This window comes from Odocoileus virginianus, chromosome 26, assembly GCF_023699985.2.
Source record: "Odocoileus virginianus isolate 20LAN1187 ecotype Illinois chromosome 26, Ovbor_1.2, whole genome shotgun sequence".
Taxonomy (NCBI): domain Eukaryota; kingdom Metazoa; phylum Chordata; class Mammalia; order Artiodactyla; family Cervidae; genus Odocoileus; species Odocoileus virginianus.
Window position 1 is genome coordinate 12535386 of NC_069699.1, and position 26690 is coordinate 12562075.

Below are 26690 nucleotides of genomic sequence, written 5' to 3' on the forward strand. Positions count from 1 at the left end.
GACAGAAGAAAATCACTTTAATAGCATTGTAACACATTAGGACTGGGGATCACAGATAAGGAAAACATTTTGTTGTCTTTTTGTACATTTCTGCCAAGGTGCAAAGTTGTGTTGGACAATGATACAGACAGATTATTCCCATTGAAAACTTAATAAATAGATAGTTTAAATGTCAGACATCAGAGACGAGTGATGAGTGTGATTGTTTTCTTATTCTGCCTCCTTTGAGTCAGGAGGTTGCTTCCTATCACACTGCTGAAGGCCAGGTCTTCTAGGAGGTGTATTCAAACTCCTCAGCACTGCGCCGGCCAAAATCCATCCAGCCCATGTAGTCCCGGTCACTTATCCTGTGGCTCGGGTCCAGGCTCTGCAGGTTCTTGATCACAGACATTCGGCCAGAAGGAGCTAGTGGCAGAGAGGAAGGAAACAGGATAATTCTATCTAAGAGCATCACTAGTTCCTATTGTAAAGGCAAATAATAGAAAAGGCCAGGCAAGATGTAACATACACCCTCTTCAATGTATCAAAGAGGTATCAAGAGAGTGAGATTGCTGGGCCAAAACCTAAGAGAAAAGAAAGAACCATGTCTATGTAACTGGAGAGAGGGTAGTATTTTCTAGTCGTGGGTGTAGTTTGCAATCGGTAAGAATTTAGGTGAATTAATTTATTCTTGCCTTTCATAGCTGAGACCTGCCTAGATTTTCCTACTCCTCAGGGTGTTTTCCCTTATGTAGCAGGATCTCCCCAGTAGTACCCATTTCTAAAGTTTTCCCCTTAGGGGGCTTTCCTGGTGGTCAAGTGGTTCAGGCTCCATGCTCTCAAGGTAGGGGGCATGGTTCATTCTCTGGATGGGGAACTAAGATCCTACAGGGCAAAAAAAAAAAAAAAAAAATTTACCCATTTATATCCCTGAGCCGACCTGACTCTTGTCAAGGTAATGTGATGACAATATTTTGATGTTAGAATGGCTTTTCTAAAATGGAATCCAATTTCACTGTTAGATAAACGCTGTTTTAAAATTATTAATTTGAAAGCAACCTTCTTTTTCTAAAAAAAAAAAAAAAAAAAGGAAAACGATATTGAGAAAAAAGCACACCGGCAGATTAAAATCTTAGCATCTCAGCAACACTCAAAGAAGGGTGGGCAGAACAGAGGTAGTTTAGTTCAGCCATTTTGACCAACATGCAATCATTGAACCTGAAATGGGCCCATGGGCATGGGAGTTGAGTCCTTCGGAACGGGATGAGTCCAGGTATGATTCATGTTGAGTGGGCAGGGCCATGATGAGGCATGTGAGTGTTCTGGCCCACAGATCATAGACACTGGCATCCTGGGGATAAAGTCAGTATCATACCTTCTGTTGTACAAACCAAGGGGCAAGAACGGTCCCTCAGGGCTCTCAGTGGGCAAAGCCCAGGTGGCTTCAAGAGCAGAGGGGTAGAGGCTCACTAGATGGTTTCTATTATATTGGGGGCCACTGTGTCCCCACTGCTCACAATGCTGGCACTGAGCCCTTCTGAAGGCTGACCTTGCCAACTGCTGCTCACAAGCTGCATCAAGTCAGAGCACAGCTTATTTATTGATGACAGTGCAGAAGCAGGTATCCTGATAATCAAATAAAGCTAACTAAATTAAAAATCAGAAACGCCCCTACGGAGCAATGTCCCCACCCTTTCTTCCTGTCCCCTTTCTCTCCCCTCCCCTTTACTTCTCAGTCTTGGAACTAAGCATCACCCCAGCACATTTCAGTTCTTTTGCAGGCATTGTCAGTCTATGCAGAGGAAATCAGCCTCTGCTGTTTATTTAACCCCTTTCAGATGAACTATTAGTCCCTGCATTCAGCAAAATTCTCAGGCCCAAGTTATCTGTACACAGTCACACCAAAATACGCCTCATCCTCCTGCCTGTTGCTGCTGAATGCCCCCTCCAAGGGCTGGGCACCACTGGAATGCCACCTAATGGAAGCAGCATGGCAGCTTCAGCGTGAGCAGCAACCTCAACGGTTGTGGTCAGGGGCAATGTGTGCAGTGTGGAAGTTGTGCCTGTATCACCCAGAATTTCCCCATGCCACACACGGTTCTGTGTATTTACCAGGGTCCTCACTCACTTCCCCATTGCGTACACAGAGCAGGCACTTACAACCAGCTCACACAACTGAAGGGTTTGGCTCCTTGAAACTTTAAAACTTGTAATGAGCAGTACAGCTGGGAAGCTGAATGCCTTCCAGACCCTCTGGGGAGGGCAGGACTTGAGTAAATTCCCAGCCCTTCTGCTGCCGAGATGTACTACCCATCTAGGCACTCCGTCTTCCAGAATCCCAGCTTCCACACTGATACAATGAGGATAACAGACCCTACTGCACAGGATTATTGTAAGGACAGAGAGAGATAATACAGATGGAGCACTGGACTGTGCTGGGCTTGGGGCAGGTGCACACTAATAGAATTCCTTCTCTTCAGGTCACTGACATCTCCATAGACAGTTCTTAATGATAAACTCTTGAGCTCTCCCCAAAGGGTGCATTATCTTATTTAGAATCTTTAAGCATGGCATATACTACAGTTGAGTAAATATTCACTGTGATCTCAAAATGTATAAAACAAAGAAACCGTATAGATGGAGTTACTTATTTCTAGTTCATATTTGTCAAATAGAAGAGAATGATTTTTTTTTTTTTCCAGCGAGCACTGATCCTTGGTGTTGGCAGCTAAAGTTTCAAGTGACGATTCTTCCCATGTGGGCTTGTTTGTCACGGCAGGCTAAAGGCAAAGGGCTGAGAAAAGACAGCAGGAAGGCCCTTCCAGCTAAGAGTTGTGGTATAAAGTCACTGTGAAGTGTCAGTTCTGGGGAAATCATTTGGTAACTGGCTTCTTTCCCAGAACTGTTTCTGGTGGATCTTTCCTGAAGGTAGGAATGGGCTTCCAGATTATGGCCAAAGAAAAACCTAGGATATTCAACCCATATCCAAGGACAGATTTTAAACTACTTTCAGACAGTCAGCAGGAACCTCCAAATTTTCAGACATTCTCTGTCATCTGTCTAATATTTCCACATCTTTCAATATAATTAGGAGGAAAGCAAAATAGAAGATGGTAGTTGGGACAATCCCCCAATAAGAGGATGAAATGTAATACATCATCTTCTATTTTTTTTTCCTTCTGAAATGCCCTGGTCAAAAATGTCCCTTCTCACCTTTCTACAGAATTGTAGGAGACTCTGGAGAGCTAAATCCTTTATTTTCTCCCCATCTCATCAAGCCACAAGTTAAAGTTCAAATCCAGGCCCCAGAACCCCAGCAGGTTAAGAGAGCCTTGTGGGAAAGGAGCCCACCTCCCACCTCTCCCAGCAGCGTTTGCTGGTTTATCATCCAGCCATATTGGTCCAGTTTAAAACATGGCTTCACCATTAGTGTCACTTTAGATAAAGCTGATAGGAAAAAATCTGTCCCAGTTCAAATCATGATTTCCAAGGACCCTAGAGATGAATGAGCCTCCCTCTGAATCTCATGAAGAGCTAGAAGAAGCCGAGGGGAACCCCACCTCATGCCCTCTTTACAGATGAGACAGTCAGGCCCAGGAAGGGGACAGGGCTGTCCGTATGCCACTCAGCTACTGAGCTGATGAATTACTTTATTCCTAGAGAAAGACTTTGATGCTGAGGAAAGTGTGACTTGTTTAGCTCCTGCCGCAGTTAGGTCTGTGTCTCCAACAGCAAAGGAAAAATAAACACATCTCTTGCTGGGTCATCATCTTAAACCACTGCTAAAAGAGGACTCAAAACTGCTCCTGATTCTTTCTTCCTGTTACATACTTCCATGAAAATCGACACATAGTCACTTCTTCGCAGACTGTTGCTGTCAGCTCTCAAGTATTCTTAGCACTGACCATTGCCGGCTAGAGGGTTTCCAAATGCAGTAGCTGGGCAGCTCCTGAGTCGTTTATATTTACAGTAGGGGGTGTTTAGCGGATCTGCAAACTCTTTCTGAGTTAGTAATTTGCTCAGGAATCATCTTTTAATATCTTTACAAAATGTTGAACCTAAACAGCAACACTGCCAAAAATTAGTTTAAAGAAAGCTTTCTCTTAATAAATTAAGTCCTGCCCCTTCCCTCTCAGTTTGCTACAAAGGAGGTACAGAAAACTGCACTGTCTGGGGCAAGCAGAATCAGAGAAAAGAAAGTGAAAAACCTTTCACCTTATCATGTTGCCCAGGTACCCTCCTCGCTCCCCAGGAGCCACCCACCTTCACTAGCCCGATGGTAGAGAAGAAGGTCAGGCCTGGAGGCAGAAGGGAGGGACAGAGAGGCGGCCTGCGTACCTTTCCGAGCCTGCTGGATGTACCTGGCCAGCAGCGCGCCCAGGTGTGCTCGGGGCTCGTCGTCCGCCCTCGGCACCGCCCTCAGCTGCCTGCGGGGCGCCTCCTCCGCCTGCTGCGCCCGAGGGCCCGTGGGGTCCGCGTGAGGCACCGGCTGCGCCAGGGCGCCCGCCGCCAGGACGGCCATCAGCAAGCACAGGCACACGCCGCGGTTCATGGCTGCGGGGAGCAGAGGGAAGGGGACGTGAATGAAAAGGTGCGGCATCCTGAGGAGGGTCGGACACCCAAGGTACAGAGAAGGGCGCTCAGCGCAAAGGCGCGGGACTCCGGATCCGCCAGCACTAGGGAGCCGGTGACCCCAGCACGCGCGTTCTGGCGCACCGCGTTCTCTTTGGGGTGAACCGCAGTCGGGGACCCAGAGTGCTGCGGGGGACGGAGAGAGACCCTGTCCTCTGCCTTGTTGAGCAGAAAGAATGTCTTCTGTTTTCCTTTAGTTTGAGGAAGTGTTACAGCGTCGTCTCTCTTCTCCTAACTGGAAAAACAAGAGATTAAAGACAGGTGAAAATTATCCGAAAGGGACGACTCTGTAGGAAAAGAAGGCACCTTACCAGAGCACTAAGACGCTTCAAACAGGGAAATAAATGGTGAAAAACTGAGAAGCATTGTTTAAAAGATGAGACCAATACATAAAAGCCGTATTTTTCAAGTTTCCTCAAGGTGCAAATGGGAATTGGCAGTGAACAACTATGTAAAACACTGGCAGGGTTTTAAAAAAATCAGAAATCTGCGCTCAGTCCTCCGGCGTCCGCCAAGCACCGCTGCGTTTCAGATCCGCGCAGATAAAACACTGGGACAGTTCTATCCCCCAGACCTTGAGTTTTCCCGCAGTATTCAGAAAATGAATTGAAATTGAAAACCTCTCGGTAGTTTATTTGAAAAGATTGTAAAGTTCACTGGACCGCTGTATAACATCTAGCGAATCGCAATTTGCCCGCTAAGCCGAGCAAATAGATGCTCCAGCGTTGCCTGAGCTGGAGAACAAAGCAAGCGAGTAGAAATCTGTAAACCAGCCCTACCCACCCAGCCTGCACTGCCCTTTGTGACTTGGAGAAATGTCTTTCGAGCTGTCGGAAAGAAGACACAGAAAACAGTAAAATGAAATGGAAGGGGAACAGAAGTGAAGAACCCTTCTTCGAGGACACTTGGATCCCTGAGAGCCGGGAACCTACCTTCGGAGTAGTACGCAGCCGGCTTCGCGTTCCAGCCAGAGCAGCCGGGGAGCTGAGCCAAGTTCAAGGTAGGCGGGCAGGAGGCTGCCTCTTAAATAGCCCCGCCTGAGTCGTTGGCCAGTCATCTGTTTACCCAGTACTGACGCAGAGGGGTAGCGGCACGTGCTCCGAGGGCGGCCGCCAGGGCGACAATAGATTGAGGTGGCTGCTGGGAGAGAGGGGGCAATGGCTATGTGGAGCCGGGTGGGTGGCGGGGTGGGTGGCGTTAGCCGCGTCTCGGTCGGGGGGACTTCCTCCCCCAGCTGCGTGCACCCCCTCTCCCTTGCCCATTCTAGCGCGAAGCTCCCTGTCTTCAGGGTGGGAGACCTAGGCATGGGATTCTCCTGCGGGATGGAGAAGCTGCCCGCGCGCCTGTAGTTTGCTTTGGGGAGCAGAGGCGCCGGAAAGGAAACCGGGGATAGGATGGGGTAGCCCTAGACAGTCCTGGGTGTCAGCAAAGTGTAATTCTGAGATGGTGGAAGTGCCGGCCCCTGTTGGAGCATCCCAAGCTGCTCTGGTCTTTCAACTTTGTTCTCAGCCCCTAGATCCCAGGATCCCGAGGTCAAGGGTCCCTGGGTCAGCGAAAGGGCTCCTCCACGGCTGGCTGCGGGCGTCGCGGACTCTGCTTTACGTAGCTGTAAAATGAGGATGAGGCTATTGGGCTTTGCCCGGAGTTTGGGAAAGGGCTGTGTTTTCTTCCAAGCGGAGCTACGTTCTGCCCGCGGCGCCCGCAGCTCCTGTCGCCAAGCGGCGCCAGCGAGTGTCCCCCAAAGCCCCCCAGTCGCCGTTACCCTCTGGCATCGGCATCCGCCAGTCCCATCTTCCCCAGCTTTCACACTAGGGCCGGTCCCCGCCGTCTTTGAAATAAAGAACTCGCTCTGGTCACTCACCCTCCCCCCTCCCCCAGTGGGGACGCGGGAGGCGCCGCGGCAGCTGTGCGCCCTTCCCTGCGGGGTCGCGCCCCTGGCCAGTGCGCCCTAGGGGTCTACAGCCACCTCCGCCCTGAGCCGTTTGGGTTAGAGTCAGCTAGTTAGTGGTCCAGTTCTCCCGGGGCTGCGAGTTTACTGACAACCCCAATTCAGCAACCAGGGAGTGAGCAGAAGCAGCTCCTGGCCAAGGCTTCTCCACAGGTCCCTGGAGCCTCAGCGGACTGAGACCGTCCAGCCTGAGGCTTGAGGGCAGCCACCCGCCACTCCCGCCTTTCCCCTTTCTGGAGAAAGGTTTGGATCCGATTCTTTCAACCCAGAATCTGTACTCAGCTCCTGGGGTGCTGGGACTGTTCGTGTTGAGGTGGGTGGGGAGCCAAGGGCGCTTGGTGGGGAGATGTCTCTGATTGCTGTCCCCCTTTTCTAAACTCTAGAGGCTGCTGCATTTCTGCAATCTAAAGGCAACGTTTAGTTGCAGGTTAGATGTGTCCCAGTGGTTTTCCCACGAGGCTACTGTGTAGTTCACTTGGTGAAACTCATTTTATTTGTGTCTGTGGTCAAGGCATGTCTGAGAACATGAAGTTGTTAAGGAGCATAATCACCTAAGGGGCTTGCTCAAACACCTCCCAGAGTTTCTGATTCAGTAGGTCTGAGGTGGGGCCCAGAAACCTGCATTTCTAATGATTTCCCTAAGGCTACTGCTGGTGGTGATGGTCCCCTGACCACACTTTGAGAACCACTGCTATAGAATTTCTTTAGGGTAAGCCAGTTACTGAACTCCCTTCTCTCCATCCATTTAGTTAATATTTATTGAACACTTTTCCTCCTGTATTTTCATTTCTCACTTCTGGTATCATCTCCCTAATAAATCATGTGCCCCCAAGGTTTTGTCTAATTTCAGCATAATCCTACCGAGGACACCAACTGTCTATCAGACACTGTTGGGATACAATAGGGAGCAAAACAGGCAAAATGCCTGTACTCGTGGTGCTTCCATTCTAGTCGGGGAGACAGAAAATAAATGCCACATGATGTGAAAGGTCTCTACTTTCATCCAGGAAATGGAAAGGGTGGGAACCACATCCAGATGTGTCACTGTAGACAGCAGAGGTGAGTGAAAACCTGTAACTGTTTTCTGATTTGGAACTGAGAAATTTCCATCTAATTGTGCTGAAAATAATTTAACTGAGATCCCACTCAGAGTTGGAGAGGCATCCCCCCAAAGCAGCCCTTGAAACAGGGATGTGATAGTTTCCATGCAGGATTTTTTTTTTTTTTAACCATGGGAAGTATCCCAAAGACATATGTCCATTTTGCTCTTGTAGAAAACTGAGTGGAATTTCCAGGGACACACTAGAGGCTCCTACTTTATTATTCATGGAATTTAAACTTGTTACAGTGATCTCCATTTAAAGGAGGTCAGGAGATTGTTTGCAGTGATTAGAAATGTGCTTGAAGTCTTATGTTTGGGATCTTGAATTTTTTCCCCCCCTTGAACTTGTATAGCAAATGCCATTATTTGTCCTGGAATTTCCCAAAGGCCCACATAGCCAATGTCATCTGCAATTATATGGAGCAATTTAGCAGAAAAGAAAGAAGGAGCTGTGGTTATGGTGAACCATTTCCTCTTACTAATGATGAGTTCCCTGATAATCTCTTAAGATGAGGTGCTCACAAAAGCAAGGCTGAGACAACCTGGGTGCAGGGAGATTACTTGGGAGTGATCTCAGGGAAGGAGGAGTAAGGGAGCAGGGAAGAGAGAGGAGGAAATCAAGTGCATGTTAACGAGGAGGATACTGTTGTGGACTCAATCCCATCACGGTCTCTGTGAGATAACCCAAAGTACACATCTCACCAGCACCCCCAAGCCTAGAGGAACAACAGCTCCTGAATAAATATTTGTTGACTGAAGTCTTCATCTCTTTGACCATCGTATCTGCCAACATGCCAGAGGATAGGAACCATGATTTAGTCACCCAATGCAAGGGTTATCCTGGACACATGCTAAGTGATCAATACATGTCCACCGAGGAAACAACTCAGTTCAGTTGACTGGATTGACTAGATGTATAGTAGTGAGTGAAAAGCCATTTGTTGGGCTCTGCCTGGGTCTTGGACTCTCAAATAGCCATAAGAATCATTTTTAACACAATCTCTCTTAGCCAGGGATGTAAGAGCCACCAGAAATGAAAGGTCATCTCCTGAACAGATGACAGGAAAGAGGAGAGGTCAGCGGCCAGCCCATTGATCCTCACATGCAGAATGAGCCTTTGCTTTTCAAACCAATCCTGAAAAGCCAGCAGGAATGGTAGTTGCCAGGGAGACCATCCACCAGTGTCGTCAGGTTTGTCTTTAGTGTCACTTTCCTTTGTAGAAGTATTAAGAGCAGCCTCTATTGTCCATAGCTGGGAAAAGTTAACAAACAGGGAGGCGTAAGTTCTTTCAGGGGAAGTCTGAAGTCTTTGTGGTCCTGCTGATACAGATTCCCTCTGAAGAGGAGCCTCTTGCAGCGAAGGACAAGCATATGTCCCTGCAACGTCCCAGCCTCCAGCAGAGACATGTCCTACCTACCACCCTGGTTGCTGCATTCGCCCTCCTCTAAATTAACGCCGGAGGACATGGCTGTTGCCGGACAGCCTTATCAGGGAAGGTTCTTAGTTTTACCAATTCAAGTGGTTATTAAATTCAATAATAGGCCTAAGTGCACATAACTCAAAAGCTTATTAATTTAAAGGTAGAAAAGGCTATATAGTTAAAATGAAGTCTCCTGCTCACCCCTGTTCCTCCCCAGAGGCAAGGAGTGCTTCTAGTTTCTAGTGAATTCTTCCACAGAGAATCCATGAACATACAAACAAATCAAATGTGTCAAACACACACACAAATAATTTCCACTTGGAAGCACATAATATACAATATTCTCTGCTTGGCTTTTTTCATTTAAGATATGTATTAGAGGTCATTTTGTATTATTGGCATAATTCTACCTCAGTGTCTATAGAACACTCCAATGGATGGATCTGCCTTAATTCATCTAGCCAGTGCCCTACTGGTAAAAATTTAAATAGTTTCCAATATGTTCTAATTATAACTGAGGCTTCTTGAATGTATATCATACTGTTCATGCACAGGTTCCTAGAAAAGAAGTTGCTGAAAGAGTTTGTACACTTAAAATTTTGGTAAATATTGCCAAGTTACCCTTCAGGCAATTGTTCCCAGCTGTCAAAGACAGCATATATATATTTTCTTGTTTATCAATGCTTCAGCTCTAGATGCTTGGCCAGCTCCCCAGCCAAGCTCACTGCCTGAGAACATTAGTTCTGAGGCGGTAGAGAGTGGACCCTACTAAACCACTGAGTTTAATCTCTGGGTCACCGTTCTGTTTGAAAATCTGTGTCCTGTGTGTGTAGAGGGCAAAGGATGGGTGATACTTCTCAGTGTGAATGACACTGCTCTCTAGGTGACATTTTGGACATTTATGAAGAATTTTGGGGTGAGCAAAATAACAAGTGGTGCCCTCTGGCATTTGGTGGGAGGGTGCCAGAAGGCAGAGTGTCTGGCCACCTGCTAGACGGACAAGTACATAATGTTCGATGACCCCCTGGGTATTCACATGTGGAAAAGCTTGTCTCTAGTTATTCACGACTAGAAGCTAATTTCATGTAACTTAAGTAAAAAGCATTTTGGCGCAGTTTTAACATAACTTAACTTTCCAAGAATGTTAAATCCACTAAGGATCGTACTTCATTTTGTTTGTGGTTTTAAGAGTAAGTGGCCACCATTCTGAAAACTCATGTTGCCAGCCCCAGCATTGCTTGTGGTGTTTGAGTTCACACCTCTATTGGCCCGTGTATTGGCCCACTCACAAAATCCTGTGCTTATGTTATCTAACTTTTATTTCAAGATATCAAATGTAAAGGGAAAATGTCTGTAAAATTCAGTTGCAACCTGGGTTGCTTATTTTAAATCCACACTTATTCATTCTAAGTAAGTATAAACATCTGACAACCGTCTTCTAGTTAGCTGTGCCTAACCATTTACATATTGAGATACATATCATTGTATTCTAAATGGCTTTCTTTTTATATTAGAGAATATACTTGTATAGAGTATATATGCTCTTATATAAAGAGCATTATATTGATTTTTAAAATATTGTGTGTAGAAGTGTATTATGGAATTCCCAGGTGGCTCAGTGGTAAAGAATTCACCTGCCAAAACAGGTTCGATCCCTGGGTCGGAAAGATCCCCTAGAGGAGGACATGGCAACACATCCCAATATTCTTGCTGGGGGAATCCCATGGACAGAGGAACCTGATGGGCTACAGTCTATGGGGTCAAAAGAACCGGACACAACTAAGCAGCTGAGCATGCATGCACACACATAGAGGTGTATTATAAGAGTTATATGTGGTATACTAGGCCAATAAAGGGAGAATGTGAAATATCTATGATTTCAGAGCAGGTCAGATGGGATTGGGAATCCAAGTCTTCAGAACATGGATGTTTAAGGCTTAATCCTGCTCCACCTGCTTCTTGCTCCCCTAACTGAATCTGGGGAAACATTGGGTGCAGGGATTGAAGGCAGGGACTCCAGAAAGATGGGGTGGAGTGTGTAGAGGGCAGCGAGTGAGGATATGGTTGCCAAAAAAAAAGAGAGATGATGCACAAACAGCTCTGAATACACAGTTATTCTTCCATCTCACCATGCTCCTGACCCTTGGGCCTGACAACACCATCGCATCTGCACTAACTTCTCTCAGACAAGCCTGAGACCTGAGGGTGGAAAGGGAGCTGTGAGTTTCAGTGCAGAGGTGGGCAGAGCCAGCTGAGGTGCTCTTGAGGTTCAGGGTTTTGGGAACAGCAAGTTTGGGGCTACTTTGCCTAGGGATGATGCTGAGCAATGTGTGAAGGACATGTTGATAAGAAAGGGAGCCAAAAAGAAGAGAGAAAATCATTGTGTGCTGAAAAGCAGCAGGGTTTTTTTTTACCATGAAAGTAAAAGTTCTGCTTAGATTTTTCACAATATCCAGTCCTTCAGGAGTGGCACAAACCTGCAGCATATGCAGAAATTGGCAGCCCAGAAATGAAGGATTCGTGCCTAGATTTTCCTAGCACCCATGATGTCGAGTGAAGGAAGGAGTTTGTTTACCAGATTCTGAGACTTCCCCAGAGACGCTTGCAACAGACAGGCGTCCAGCTGAGTGGGGAGCATCAGGGCCCTGGGCCCAGGGGCACTGAGGACGTACAGAGGAGTGAGAATATGATGGTAGCTGCCAGGTTGGGTTTCTTATGTAAGTTTCCAGAGCTTGGAGTGGGGAGGAAAATGAGGCTCAATCTTCAGTCAAGAATGTTGCCTTATATTTGGGGTCCCTTAGTTTGGGTCTCCCCCCAAACAGACCCTGGGACCAAGTCCAGATGCAGGTGGTGTGTTTGGGCTGGACCATTCCAGGCAACCGAACTGAGAAGATGGGAAAGAGAGGGTAGCTGATTACAACGTGGGTTAAAGAACAGTCTACTGCTGAGGGCGACTGGGGTTCAGAGAACTGTATAGGAAACACTTCAGAATTTTCCACTGGACCATTTATCCATGACTCCTATTGAGGGTTACTCTGGCAGGTGGAAAAGAGGAGGCCTTAACAGGCAGAGAAAAGAGATGCCGGTATTCGGCCTGGGAAGCCATCAGTGGATACGGGAAGTGTCCCCTGTAGCTGCAGGTGAATTCAGTGGGGTGGAGGTTATATCAGGTGAAGCATTAACAGCAACTCTTGCAGCCCCTAAATGTAAATCTCAGGGAAGACCCCATTACCTTTTCAAACTGTAAAGACACACAAATCTCCCTATTTTGTTCTTGTTCTTTGGGAAACATAGGCACCTATGGGTACAAATACTTTGACCTGGAGAAATGTTCAAGCAACCTGTCCTCTTTGTCATGGCAGGCACTTTTTCCTTTCTTCTCTGACCCTGGGAACTTTGTAGTGATAATGATATTAGATCTCAGTCTCAGGTCTCATACCCACTGTTTGTATCATGTAGAGCAAGCCACTTCAGTCTCAGGACCCTACATTTGCACAACCATCCAAGTTGGCAAAGAAGCACTTCTTAGAAGGATGTAAACCCTCAATGGGATAAACCTTCTCTGTGTGAGGTGAGGGCTTGGGGATGAGGAGACTAGCATCTCCAGCCCTTTTCCACAATCAGCAATTCTTGGAGCAAAATTATTGATCTCAGAATGGGATACTGAGGAGGAGATAGCCCTTGGGGATGGAGAAAGCAGAGGTGAAAGACGTCTTGGGATTTTTTCCAGATCCAAGGCTCTGGAGTTTTATCACTCACTCTCTTTTCTGAGAACAGTGGCTCCACTGATGTCAAAGCGAACAGAGAACAGCATTCAAGGCTCAAGTCCACTGAAACCTTCAAGTTTTAGGAGGTTTGTTCGGGGCTCCCTGGGGACGACCCTTGCATAACAATATGCTAATTTTAATGGAAAATCATGGATTCAGAGAGCAGGAGTGAACGTGTAGCTATTTCTTGGCAATCCTAATTGCTATAAGCGTTGCCAGGCTGCTAAAGGCATTCGCCTGTGCTGTACACACAGCTGGGATATCAGAGGCGAGGAGCCGGGTTTGTTACCAGCCAAAACCTTGGAACTCACAAGGCAATCTGCTCTCCTTGGAAAGGTACAGATGGGTCTCAAGGATTTGCCTAGAGAAATGCTGCTGGTTTCTTGGCAATGGTTGTATTTCTTTTTCTTCTGCCCATAAAAATTTGCTTTCTTGCTTTAAAAAGGCCCAGGCGATCGGCACTGTGATTGGAAAGAACTTGCCATCATGGACCAGGCTCTCACGTGTTACTGTAGCTACTTTATCAGATGCCAAGGGTGCCTTGCCCGAGTCTGTTTAGCACTTACTTTTCCTGTGTGGGTTGTTCTAACTTCCAGCTCCCAGCCCTTGTGACTTTTTGCCAGAATGTTCTCTCTAATTGAGGGAGCCTGCTTCGAGGGGAGCCTGCTTCAATGGCTGAGAAATGACTGCCCAGAGGAGCAGCCCTCAGCCAGCAACTAGCAGGAAGTGGTGACCATATTCCCCAGCTCTCTGATACTGAGACGTGTTTCATGCTGGCTTCATAGGTTCCCAGCACATTTCAGTCTTAATGGCCTTTGGTGGTGTCGTGCTCAGTAATGCAACCTTTACTGGATGTCTTCCCTGCCCTGTCTCACTTCCTTATTTCCATCCCTGGGGTTCCTGGGGTCACCTCCCAAAATTAACTACTAGCCATCAAAACCTTTGCATTGGGTCTACATGTGCAGGGTTTCCCAGGTGGCTTAGTGTTAAAGAATCCACCTGCCAATATAGGAGCCCCAGGAGATGCTAGTTTGAACCCTAGGTGGGGAAGAGCCCCTGGAGAAGGAAATGACAACCCACTCCAATATTCTTGCCTGGGAAATCCCATGGACAGAGGAGTCCGGAGGGCTATAGAGGGGTTGCAAAGAGATGGACATGACTAAACAACCACAATGGGGGGTCTTTAGTTGCAGTATGTGAACTCTTAGTTGCAACATGTGGGATCTAGTTCCCTGGCCAGGGATCGAATCCAGGTCCCCTGCATCGGGAGCACAGGGGAAGTTCCGAATCTGGAAGATTTTGGTGGTAGAATTTCTGGCTGCTGGATTATTTGCATGTCTGTCAGGGTAGTTTAGAGGCTCTGAGCTTTCTGGGTCAAATCAAAGGTGATTGTTTTTCTCTCTCAGGTTCTCATGGGCTCACACCTAGGCCATTCTCACAGCCTCTGAGTCTAACCCTCCTCCCTACTCCTCTTCCTTCTGAAGTCAATTGCTACATAACAAATCACCCCAAACTAGCTTTTTCTGACAATGACCTCCCCATCCCCTTAAGTCCACCTTAACTCCCCACCTGCATCTATCCTCTGTTTGGATAAGATCTGAGGTCAAACCAGAATAAGGGTATCTAAAGAAGAATATTTGTCTGGCCAGGAGTCCCACATTCTAAGCCTTAATTCTCTCCTTCTTGGTTAACTGAAATTTACAATTGCCTTTCCCACTTGGAGCCAAATGTGGCCCAAGAATACCTGGGGGCATGTTCTCATACCTTCTTTAAGGCTAATGTAAGTGTAAGGACTTATAAGTACTGGAAAGCTTGCCATCTTCACTGTAGGGGATGGTGGCAAACCAGGTATGGACCAAGCCTGTTGTGTTTGGGAAATGGGTTTGAGAAGCTGGGCTTCTCCCCTTCCTCTGGAATAGGACATTTACTGACAGCTGTGGGATTGCTGTGCAATCAGAGGTATGAGTTTAGTGTTAATTCCTCACTTTCTCAGGCCCTTGGAGGGAGCATAGTATTTCATTGAGATGGCAGGTTATAATCAGAAGGGGTTTGAATGGAGAGGTTGGGGAGTTTAGGGAGGACATTCTTTGAGTCATTATACTTCAGTGTCAGATGTTCTTGAGTTTAAATCTCTGGTTTGCCCCTGTTAAGCCTCAACTAAAGTCAGTTCATGCAGCAAAGGATGGTTTACAGTCTCCCAGCTGGGTGTGTGGTAAGAACAAGGGATGTCCTTCAGAATGCCCACACTGTAATTACTTTCATTTTATGAGAAGTGTGCTTACATTGTAGTCCAGTTTGCAAAACTAGGCTAACTAATGTGTCAACAGTGATACAACTTTGAAGAGCACTTGAAGATGTCAAAATGAGAACAGCAATTAGAAGACCTTTTGTGGGCAAATTATTTCCTTTTGAACATGGTTTTATGTCATGGAAGTGTCTGTGTGCAGAAATCATTTATATTTACTATATTTTATCAATTCTAAGATGTAGACATTTTTCACATTTTAGCATTTGAAGTCAAGCATTTTACAATTTGCTCAAGAGTAGATGACCCTGGTTGTTCTTATTGATAAGGCTTCACTTACATAATGGCATTGTTGTATGTTGAGTTTAAACACTATTTTAAATGTCTTTTAAAACTTTGCACTGCAATTTGGCATCAAAATAAAAGGTTGTTCTGTTCATGGAAGGATACAGAAACAGCAGTAAAACATAGAGATATTGTCAGTGAAGCAAATATTCATTATTGGAGAAATGATTGCAATTCCATATTTTCTCAGCAGACAATAGTCAAATAGTTAAAGTCATCCTGAAATCTCTGCCCTCAAAGCATTACTGTAAGCAAGCCTAAGCTATTATTTTTTTCTGCACTTGGCAATTAGTATACTAAAAAGGCAAAGGGAAGAATACAGCAATACAGGGTTTTTTTTTTTTTTCTTTTCTGAGTGGAATAACTTTGCAGAAAGACATGTCCCTTCCATTAGGTATGAGGTTGGAGCTGGTTGAATGCCCTCTCACATCATGAAGACACTGGGTTCTCACAAAGGGTCCATATGGGAATACTTCCTTCCTAGGCAGGAATGCACAGGTCAAATAATCATGGTGCCCACCTCATCACATATTTGTGTATGCACACATGGGGACACACAAACACGTACACACACACTCTCTCTCTTTTCTTTCTCTTTCCCTTCCCCTGTTGTTGTCCTAGTTGTGTTGATGAGAAGGTAGGCTCAGACTTCAGAAGCAGGGGAAAGGGGACACAATTGTGGATAGATTTAAGAAAAGTGTGTGATAAAAACACAATTCTTAGCATAGAACAAAGAGATAGAAAATGTGTATAAATTCACATTTTAGGAGGTTTGGATAATAACTTCCGTTGGTATATAGCACACATGTCATAATACTAGTGTAATCTATTTAAAAATGTGGTTCTAAAAAGCTGTCCTAGGTTTGGGAACTTTTTCTGGTGTGTCTTCCTATCAAAATGGTCTGATTATTTCTACCTGCCCTTTAGGGAATAGGCTTGGAGAGACTGAGGCCATGTAGCCAACAAATGGCAAAGCAGGGATCAGGGAATTGGCAGGGGGAGGCTCGGTGTAAAAGTAGAAACTTTAACACAAGCTAAACTTGCTTTTGAATCACAGGAATATCAGCTAAAATTTCCTTTCTCTTAAGTGGGATAACACTGAATAAGGGTAGGAGAGAAAGAATCTCAAATGCTAGACTTTCTGAGAACCTAAACCTCAGGCACATAATAGAAGATGATTACAGATGCCCCTTTCCTCCCTGAATGTCATCACCATATGCCTAAGTCTTCCAGGTCAAAACCAAGAATGGTGACATTTTATTCATCAATACTTCTGCCCCTCTGAGCTGTTTTCTTCTCTATGAAGGTCAAGTTTCTCTCTGCTCTGAATAAATCACAAGCAGGCATCCTTATTTTCCTGTGAATGGAGAAGGCAGCCCAATAGCCTTTCCTCCTGCTGCAGAAGCAAGATAGCACAGGCGGAGGCAGGGCCCTTGCCTTTCTAGCAAAATTGAAGAGTCTCCTGTTCCCCCAGATGACTGAGAGCCATGGAGGTTCACAAGAGAGAAGATGAGTTCTGGGACTCACCAGGAGGGAGCAAGTATAGAGAGTTTTTTGCTTTAGGCAACAGCCTTTCTGGTTGGGATGCTGACAATTTCTCTTCCTCCTTCTAGGGGACTGTGACAGCTTCCCATACTGCCATCTCCTCTCCTATTCTGCTGGCAGAGCTCTTCTTTACTGCAGGAAGCCAACCCATGTGATTTGGGTGGGTCTATAATTTCCCTCCTCACCTATTCCCTCATGGGTGGGCCTTGGCAGTAGGTATGGCCATTCTCTTGGCTGCAGTGATTGGTCCCCAAATCAGCACTTAACCAAAGCAGAGCCAATCAGAGTTCCTCTATGAGACTTGATTGAGGACTTCCCTGGTGGTCCAGTGGTTAAGATTTCACCTTCCAATATATGGGGTCAAGTTCGGTCCCTGGTCCAGGAGCTAAAATCCCACAGGCCTTGTGACCAAGAAAAAAACAAAACATAAAACAGAATCAATATTGTAACAAACTCAATAAAGATTTTTAAAATGACCCACATCAAAAAAATCTTACAAAGAATAGATATATTACTATTGAGGGAGCTGGCCTATTTTTATCTAGGGAACAGTAGGATCAGTAGGGGCCTTTGTAATCAAGAGCCATGGGTGGTCACAAAAATGCAAGAGTCTGATTGAGAATTCAGCCTGTACAGAGGACTGAGGGCAAGAGAGCTGGGAAGGAGAGAGACAGAGGTATGACGAAGTCTTTTAACACCTATATCCATCATGCCTGAGAAGACGTACATCTGGATTTCCTAGTATAATAGTCAATACATTCCAATTCTGTGTCATTTTGTTTGAACCAGGCTTTTGTCACATTCAACTCAATCTGAAGCTTGGCTTCTATCAACTCTGTCCCACCTTGTGAATGGAGGAAGAAACTTTTTTTTTTCTTGGGGAAGGAAGGGTATTTGTGATTAGAATCACAAACTCACACCACTCCTGCAAAAAGGCAGCTAAGATATAGGTACATGTCTTCATCATCAATCCCCTCTGCCTCTGCCTTGGAGTGAAATGCAATTGGAGCCTTTACTCTGGAAGGCTCTGGAGGTGTTTTAAGATGCTCAGTGTTCTCATGTTCGCTCGTCACTGCTCTCTCATGAAGGGAATCGAGGTAAGGGACTGATGGAACTGATGTGAAAGAAGCCCTAGATTCTCTTCCCCGTAACACCACTGGGCTGCTGCTGTGAAGGAGACACTGGGTGGACCCCAGTACACCTCAACAAACACATTCAGAAAGAGAGAGGTTTAGTCGCAGCCTTGAGGAGATCTTGGTGGGGGTGGTGGTCCGTATACATGAAGTTGAATGTCCTCCTGAGAATATTCATCTGTGAAATGTCCACTGTACTGCCTCTCCAGTGTCACAGTCACCCACAACCAGCAGAACTGCAAGCGTAGTGCCTCTGACAAGTACAAATTGCAACTGACTTAATTTCTCTGAGCTTCTTTGATAGTGAAGTAGTTCCATGATTACAGGGAGCTAAGGCTGTCTTATGAAGTGGAGCTTGGTTAGGTTACTGCTGTGGTTTCCAGCTCTGGGGACTGGGGAGACAAGCTATTGTCTGAGGGGTCTGGCTTTGCAAATGAGTAAACCAAAGCTTTTAAATTAGGCTGGATCTGAAAGAAGTTCAGATAGCTAAGAACTTATTAAATAACTTTATTGAGGTATAACTAAAGTACACACATAGAGTGTACCATTTGGTCACTTTTGACATGTGTTTAAACCCTTGAAGCCATCATGACAATCAAGATAACAAATATTTCTATCCCTACCCCCACCAGAGTTTCCTGATATCTCTTCCCAGCTTCCCTCTCAATCCCCAGGAAACCAGTGATCTCTTCTTGTCACTATAGATTTGTTTCCATTGTCTAGACTTGCTATTAATAATAAGAGTATCCAAGTAGAGCCAAGGGTATTGAGGAGGTGGAGAGGAGAATGGGGGTGGGGGTGGGAGGGATGTGCGATGGCCAAGGTAAAAACGTTTATGATCCTGGTAACTAAGTTTATACTGAAGCATAAGAAATGCTAATATCTCAAAAGAATGGATCAAACTAGCAGAAATGGCTAACTAGCTCTGGGGGCAATTACCGTTATCACTGATTTATTTATTTGAAATTTTAAAATAATTTTAAAATATTTACAATTTTAGTAAGTGCTATATAGAATGTTGAAAAACATCAAATGATTATTGCTGTTCTTTACACTTGTAAGTTCTATAGAGAGCTGATGAACTAATATTTCTTAAAATAATTTCCTATAGAACTATTTTCCTTAAGATCTTATTAGAAATTCATCTGCTTCACAATCACCTGGGGTCAAATAATAAGTGCATATGTCCAGGTTCCAAAGATACTGAATTAAGTGTGTCTTGTTGGATTTAGAAAACAAGCATTTTATCAAGCTTCAGATAAATCACTGATTTTTTTAAAAGATAAATTCTCATCTTTCCGAGTTGAAGTAGCCATGGTCCCATCTAAAGGCAGAGAAATGGACTACAGACATCCTAAATTGTCATCCAGGTCTGATTCAACCATAAAAAGTTTTAGTGTTTTACATAAACATACTTTGAAGAATAGCTTATCAAGTGAACATTTAAGCATCTGAGCCTAAGTTCCACTTTGAGATTATGAACAGGAAGCCTTTGTGTTAAGAAAGATCGGCAACAAGCTGATCCTCTGATGTAAAGTTAGGTCTCCTCACACACCTGTTCCCATGTGCTTACCTGGCTGCTAACTTGGGCCTGGCAACAGAGTAAGCATGATCCCCTACTATCCTGAGGTAAGCTACCTTTGGGCATCATTTTATGCTGAGAGAGAGTAAAAAGTCATCATTAAAAACTGATAAGATTTACACTTACAAATAAATCATGCTCATTTCCCCCCCCACACATCTTCTCTCAGGCCATTAAAACCTGATGGATACAATTCTATTGTTGAACAAATATCATCTCTCCTATCTTGCGACTCTTCAATATTTCAGTGCTGTGGGTGATCAATATGTGCTACCTGAAAAGTCATTTTGTTTATCTTTTATAAAACCACATTGCAATTACATTAGAAATTAATGTCAAATGAATTGGAAATCAATTCATCTGGGGAGGTGGTGGGGCACCTGGGAAAGTTCACTGAAACCATTTAAAGATGGGAAGTCATCCTCGTGGTTTTTCTCACATTGTGAACTAAATGTGTTTGCACGTTCCCTCCAGCAGATCCCTAATGCCATAAATAAAAATGCCATATTTGTTTTTTTCCTAACCTAATGTTTAGCACATAGTAAAAGCCAAATAAATGTCTATGAAATGAAGGAATGAATGAACCAGAGTTACTACTGCTAAACATTCATATTTCTAGCTTTTTTCTTAAAGAAGGTAAGGGCCTAAAATATCTTCGTGAATTTATCTTTTTCCTTTAAGTTCATTATTCCCTTCAAGTTTAACTCCATGAATTGGATTATTGGATTAAAATTGTCATTATCTTTTATCTTCCTTATACATTTTAAATATTTTTAAAAGTGAAAAAGAAGTGAAATTGTCACACTGTTTGAAGATGGCGTGATACTGTATATAAAAAAATCCTAAAGAAAATTCTAAGTTTTTTTAGTGGTCCAAAAAACTATTAGAACCCATCAATGAATTCAGTAAGTTGCAGAATACAAAATTACTATACAGAAACCTGTTGCATTTCTATATACAAGCAATGAGACATCAGAAAGAGAAATTAAGAAAACAATCCCCTTTATGAGATACTAATAGGAAAAGAGTGAGAGTCTGACACCTGGGATGGAAACATTTTAATGGCAAATTCCACAGTCTTGAATCCCCAAATTCCCTTGAACTTCCCTGGTTGGCAAAAGCAAACCCCTCCCTCTGCAGAGGGGGTGGCGTTCCCTCACTTGGAGATCATGTTGACTTGAACTGATGCTTCACAAAGAGATCCTAATTCTAATTCTCTTCCAGATCTGCCCAGCCTGAAGGAGTTGGGAAGACTGGATGACAAATGTCATCACGAATCCCCTGTGAGCACCCATGACTAAGGACCAAATAGAGTTCCTTTTCCTCAATGCCTTGGTGCTGTGCAAGACCTGGGATTGTGGGGCCACCTAGAGGGTGGGGTTTCCCAGGAAGGACTGAGTTGTTTTTCTTGTAGCCCAGCAGAATTGGGACTTGAGTAAGAAATTAGAGTCATGGAATACACAGCAAGTTCTAGTTCTTGAATTCTTTATTTCGTAAGGTGAAGCTTATACTTATCATGCACCCAAGGACATTAAACTTCCCCTCTCTTGTCCCTACTCCACCCCACCTTTTTTCCTTCTAGGTGGACGGAGACAGGTGAGCTGACCACGATGCTCTATCTGATTTGCACTAACTCATGGACTTCCCTGGTGGTCCAGTGGTTAAGATTCCACACTTTCACTGCAGGGGACACAGGATTGATTTGTTGTTAGGGAAGTTCTACTTGCCACATAGTGTAGCCAAGAGAAAAAAACAGTGAAGAAGTGTGATTTGCACTCACTCCTATGTGCTCACCCTCCCAACTCTCCCTGTCCTGTATAGCCATGTGCTCAGCAAAGCAAGGTTGGATGCAGAAGCCCAACACCGTAGCAGAAAGAGGCTAATCCTGCTGTCCCTGAATGCCACTGGACACTTGCCAGAAGCTGACTTTGGGAACAGACAACCAGAATGACATTCTAGAGCCATTTTTCTGAGTATCAGAAAATTATTTAAGTGATTCAAATAGAAATTAAGTACTTTACTCGACCAAGGCACATCAGAGAGTACTTAAAGGACAGGTGACCCCAGATTAAAACAGAGTCAGGGTTTTTATCAGACAGGGAAAACTGAGTACGTGGATACTTGGTTTGGGTTTAGGCAGCAGTTTTCGCCTTTAATGGAAACTCATGGTTTAAAGGTCACTTTAGCTCAGATGATAAAGAATCTGCCTGTAATGCAGGAGACCTGAGTTCAATCCCTGGACCAGGAAGATCCCCTGGAGAAGGGAATGGCTACACACTCCAGTATTCTTACGTGGAGAATTCCATGGACAGAGGAGCCTGGTGGGTTACAGTCCATGGGGTCACATAGTCAGACACGACTAAATGACTAACATTTTCACACTTTGGGCTTCCCTAGCGGCTCAGCTGGTAAAGCATCTGCTTGCAAGGCAGGACACCTGGGTTCGATCCCTGGGATGGGAAGATCCCCTGGAGAAGGAACTTCTACCCACTCCAGTATTCTGGCCTGGAGAATCCCATGGACTATACAGTCCATGGAGTCTCAAAGAGTCGGACAGGACTGAGTGACTCTCACTTTCACTTTCCTGGTTTTCTGCCTCTTGCTCAGGTCATTGGTACAATCCCAACACCATCATCAGCATGCTATATTCCAAGATGCATTTTTGCAAGTCCTGTGGCTTATCTTCTAGTCAAGGATTCCAACATGAGGGAGCTCTATAGCAAAGAAGAATAAGGGACAAAGTTAGAAGGCAAGAGGAAATTGGGGATCCCTATCATGCACGTTTTAGTTCTTTTACTCAAGAGTCACATATTGCCCCACACATGAGAGTATGCAGGCAAGAACACTAAGGAAACTGGCAAATGCCCCTGACCTGCAGGGTTCTTCCACCGCCATTCTTGGAGGTCATCCCGGCAGACCTTCCTGTAGGCTCTAACTTCTGCCCCATCTACTCAGGAAATATCCATCTCTCTGCTCAGACTCAGGGGCATTCTTTGTGACCATCTTTATTAGGACCAACAGACAGTGTTCACCTCTGTGAGGCCCAGGGACAGGTACAAAGATTCTGGGAGCATGCAGCCCCGCCCAGCCCAGCCTTTCCCCGGCAGCCTCTTGTCACCTTCCTGGCCTCTCTTCCTGATGTGTTAGGCCGCTGCTGAGCCTGCTGCATGAGCCTTGCTGACCTCTCCTGTTACTCAAGCGGTCTCCCCATTTCTCCAGGGTTGCCCCAAGGCTGGTGTCCTGGGTCATTCACTCAAGCTAGTTGGTGGGTCCCCTCTGCTGGCCCATCAAGCCCTTAGGTTGCCCCTTCAACTAGCCCTGTCCCCCTTTCCTCTCTCCTGGGCGTTCTCCATCAAGGCTGTGGTGGCTCCATGTGGAAAATCCAAGTTGCCCTCTGGCAGATGTCTCTGTCAGCCTGGCCCTTGTTTCTAGGGATGTTGAAAAGGTAGCCATGGAGATGCGCCTGTGGGAAGCCCAAATACTAGAAATACTCCCTCCCCCTCAGGCCACGGAGGCCTTTCATCTGCTGGAAGATGAAAGCCACCACCTCCTTTTCCAAAACAGAGACCTGTCAACACTCTTCAGGCCTCCATTTAATTTGACTAGTGTGTCTTTTAGAAGAAGAGAATGATTTTTGGATTCCTTCAAGCTCAGTCTGTTTACCCTTGGTTGTTATGAATGAGGAAGCTTAACCCCATCCTTCCTGGATGACAGGCATGGAGGTGATGATGACTGTGACTTTCCTCTGTTGCTTTGTCCCTTTCCTCCGTGGTCATGTGTATGTGAGCAGGGCCCAGTTACCATGCTGGGGAATTTTTAGAAGGCACCACCATGTTAATCTAGAATTCTGAATATTGTTAAATAAATAAAGGGGCAAAGCTATGCTATCATGAAAAAGATATTTTTTCAATCAAGGTTCTATAATCATGCTGTAAATGTTGCTTTTCCTGACTGTTATTCACTTCTTTATTAGACAGCAAGCTTTTGCTGGTTACCTACCACATGCAACAATTGTGCCAGGCGTAAGGGATAAAAAAGTGAATGGGCATGAGATATCATGGAAACACATTTTTAAAGGGAAAGATGGTTTCAGAATTATCCTACTGCATGGGGAGGCTGTAGGTGAAGCAGCGGAATCCCTCTGGGGACTTAGAGAAGGTTTCCAGGAAGATATGAAATGTAAGCTGAATTTTAAACACATTTGAATATACCTAAATAAAGGTGCGAAAAGAGAAAGTCATGAGCATTTCAGATGGAAAGAACAGTCAGCACCTGCGTGAAATGACTTGGTTTTCCTAATGTCATGTCTGAAGGCAAATTTGGCATTACTAAAGCCAAAGATGCTTGTGAAAAATGGCAGGAGGTGAGGGAGGGGAATCTAGATCATGGATGAATTTGGGGGTTAACCCAAAGACTTCTTGAGGGAACAAGCAGTTACTAAAGGCTTGCAGGCAGAAGAGTGACATGGTGAACATTAGAAAAACCACTCTGGTTGCGAAGAAATGGGGAGTATTTGGAAGTGAAGGAGACCACTCAGGAAGCAATTCCAGCCATCTGGCTACAAGGAGATGAGGTAGCCAACTGAGGCAGTGATGGTGGGGCTGGATGGAATGGGACAGATCTGAGGTGTCTAACAAGTAGAGGCTATAAAACTCAGTGATCAATTGATGTTCAGGGTGAGTGAAATAGAAGAGTCTAAAATGTTTCTGGATTCCTGGAGTGACTGGCTGAGTTGAAAGGTGAAAGTGAAAGTTGCTCCGTCATGTCCGACTCTTTGCGACCCCATGGACTATATATAGTCCATGGAATTCTCCAGGCCAGAATACTGGAGTGGGTAGCCTTTCCCTTCTCCAGGGGATCTTCCCAACCCACGGATCAAACCCAGGTGTTCCACATTGCAAGAGGATTCTTTACCAGCTGAGCCACAAGGGAAACCCAACAATACTGGAGTGGATAGCCTATCCCTTCTCCAGTGGATCTTCCAAACCCAGGAATCGAACCAGGGTCTTCTACATTGCAGGTGGATTCTTTACCAACAAATTTGTGGTAATTTCCTACCGTAATCCTGGGAAACTAATACAACAGTGAATGAAGAGTTGGGCTTCTTATTCTTGGATATATTCATTATCTATTGCTGTGTAACAAATTACCGTGAACTTACTGGATTACAGCAACAAATATTTATTATCTCACAGTCTCTGTGGGTCAGGAATTTGAGACATTCTTAGCTGGGTGATTCTGTCTAGAGTCTCTGATGAGACTGCAGTCAAGATGTTGGCCAAAGATGCAGGGTTTTGAAAGCTTGACTGAAACTGAAGGATCCACTTTTCACTTTCAAAATAGCTCTCTCCTGTTGGCTGAAGGAATCAGTTTGTTACCATGTGGACCTCTCCATAGGGCTGCTCACAGCACTATGGAATCTTCCAGCATGAGTGATGAGAGAAATGGACTAAGGCAGGAGCTGCAGTGCTTTTCATGGTCCAGTCTCAGAAGCTACACACATCTCCTTCATTCTGTTCATTAATAGCAGGTCACCAAGTTCAGTCCACATTCAAGAGGAGAGGAATTGGACGCCACCTCTTAAAGGGAAGCATTTCAAAGAGTTTGTGGACATATTTCTTAAACTATCAAACTGAGTTCCTTGTAGAGACACCCAGGGACTTTTGGTTCCATGGGCATGAAGACTAGCAGACTGGTCTGGGTTGCAGACATGGGTTTCTGATGGAAGAGAGGACCTGAGAGGTTTAGGACAGGAGGCTGCAGGGAGCTTACGGCTTTAGAGTTAAAGAAATGGCAGCTTATGCCAAGTTCTAGGATGGTGAACATGATGTTATTCCTAAAGCATAGATTGAGCTATATGAAATGACTGGTTTTGTAGGTCAAAAGCAGTAGAATATCGGAAGTTTCATATGGTTTAACCCACATAAGCGTTTCAGATTGAACACCTTTATTTCTATTAGTAGAGTCTCTGTCTTCTAACAAAAGGACCAGCTCGATTTCCCTTTACAGTTTTTTGTGTTTACCTTAACTGACTGCTCATTAGCTTTCAGAAAGCTGGCTGTCATGCTTGAATAAGTGTCATGTCTGATCTGCCTTAGTCCTTTGAAAACTTGCTTTGAGTTTTCCCCATCTCAGTTGGGTCAAAAACCATTTGATTAAATGGTTTCTATATGTCAGTCCATGTGATTGAAACCTAGGAGCTATCATTACTAAACTGAGAGTCAGAAATAAAATTTAAAGACTATTTCCTTCACAGACATATTGAAAATAATTTCTTTTTAATGGCAGCAAAATGCCTCCCTGGTTTCTGAGCCAAAGTTAGTATGCCTACTTTTCAGAACTCCTGCTAAACTGAATATTTCACTAAAGGGGGGAAAGACATTCTCCTAGACCAGATACTAAGTGAGAATCATCCCAAAGAGTTAGCATAATACCCTTCACATCTTATTATTTTATGGACTGTCACAAGTAACTTCTTCCTGTCCATCAAAGGCTTTATGAATGGCATGGAAAATGAGTACCTGCACGGCCAGCATCTATTAACAAGATGGAAACCCTGGACACACTGTTTCAATAACTCCCACTGGCTCCCAGAGGTGTAATTAGGGTTGAATTTTTCATGAATACAAACATCACATTCTTTGTCCACTAAGCTGTGCTTTGTGCTTGATTATGTCCAGCACCTCCACGCAGGAAAACAGAGAGGGAGAGAAGAAAGTCATGTCCTCAGCCAAGGGAAGTACTTCTGGGACTATCTGTAAGTATCCCTCAGGCCCTGCCCCATTTCTGGGGGCCACTTCCTGACTAGGTCTGCTCACTCGAGCTCACACCGAGGTGAGTGAAGACTTGGCAGTCTCCTGGAACTGAATCTCCTTAGCTAGACTTTCAGATTTGAAGGGAAAAACCTGAAAATGTCCTGAAACTATAGAAAAAAGAGAAAATATCCTTCAGTGTAATTCTAAATAAATTTACTTACTCCCTAATTTTTAAG

At 44.8% G+C, this 26690-nt stretch overlaps 2 protein-coding genes across 3 annotated transcripts in view; one reads left to right on the forward strand and one right to left on the reverse strand.

Moving 5' to 3' along the window:
• On the reverse strand, nt 1-4531 carry CCK (cholecystokinin). Of its 2 annotated transcripts, none has more exons than XM_020872433.2 (2): nt 4318-4531; nt 1-405 (listed from the first exon to the last, which is right to left on the reverse strand). In XM_020872433.2, the coding sequence occupies exons 1-2, from the start codon at nt 4529-4531 to the stop codon at nt 272-274; spliced, it is 348 nt and encodes a 115-aa protein (XP_020728092.1). In that variant the 3' UTR covers nt 1-271. The 2 variants fall into 2 exon arrangements, with proteins under 2 accessions (XP_020728092.1, XP_020728091.1); XM_020872432.2 differs by having other exon boundaries at nt 4243-4531.
• A 1-nt stretch (nt 4532) lies between these two features.
• VIPR1 (vasoactive intestinal peptide receptor 1) overlaps nt 4533-26690 on the forward strand; it is a 111098-nt gene continuing 88940 nt past the window's right edge. The window contains exon 1 of the mRNA XM_070455495.1: nt 4533-5611. The gene's annotated coding sequence lies outside the window, so the exon portion shown is untranslated. The remainder of the gene's footprint in view (nt 5612-26690) is intronic.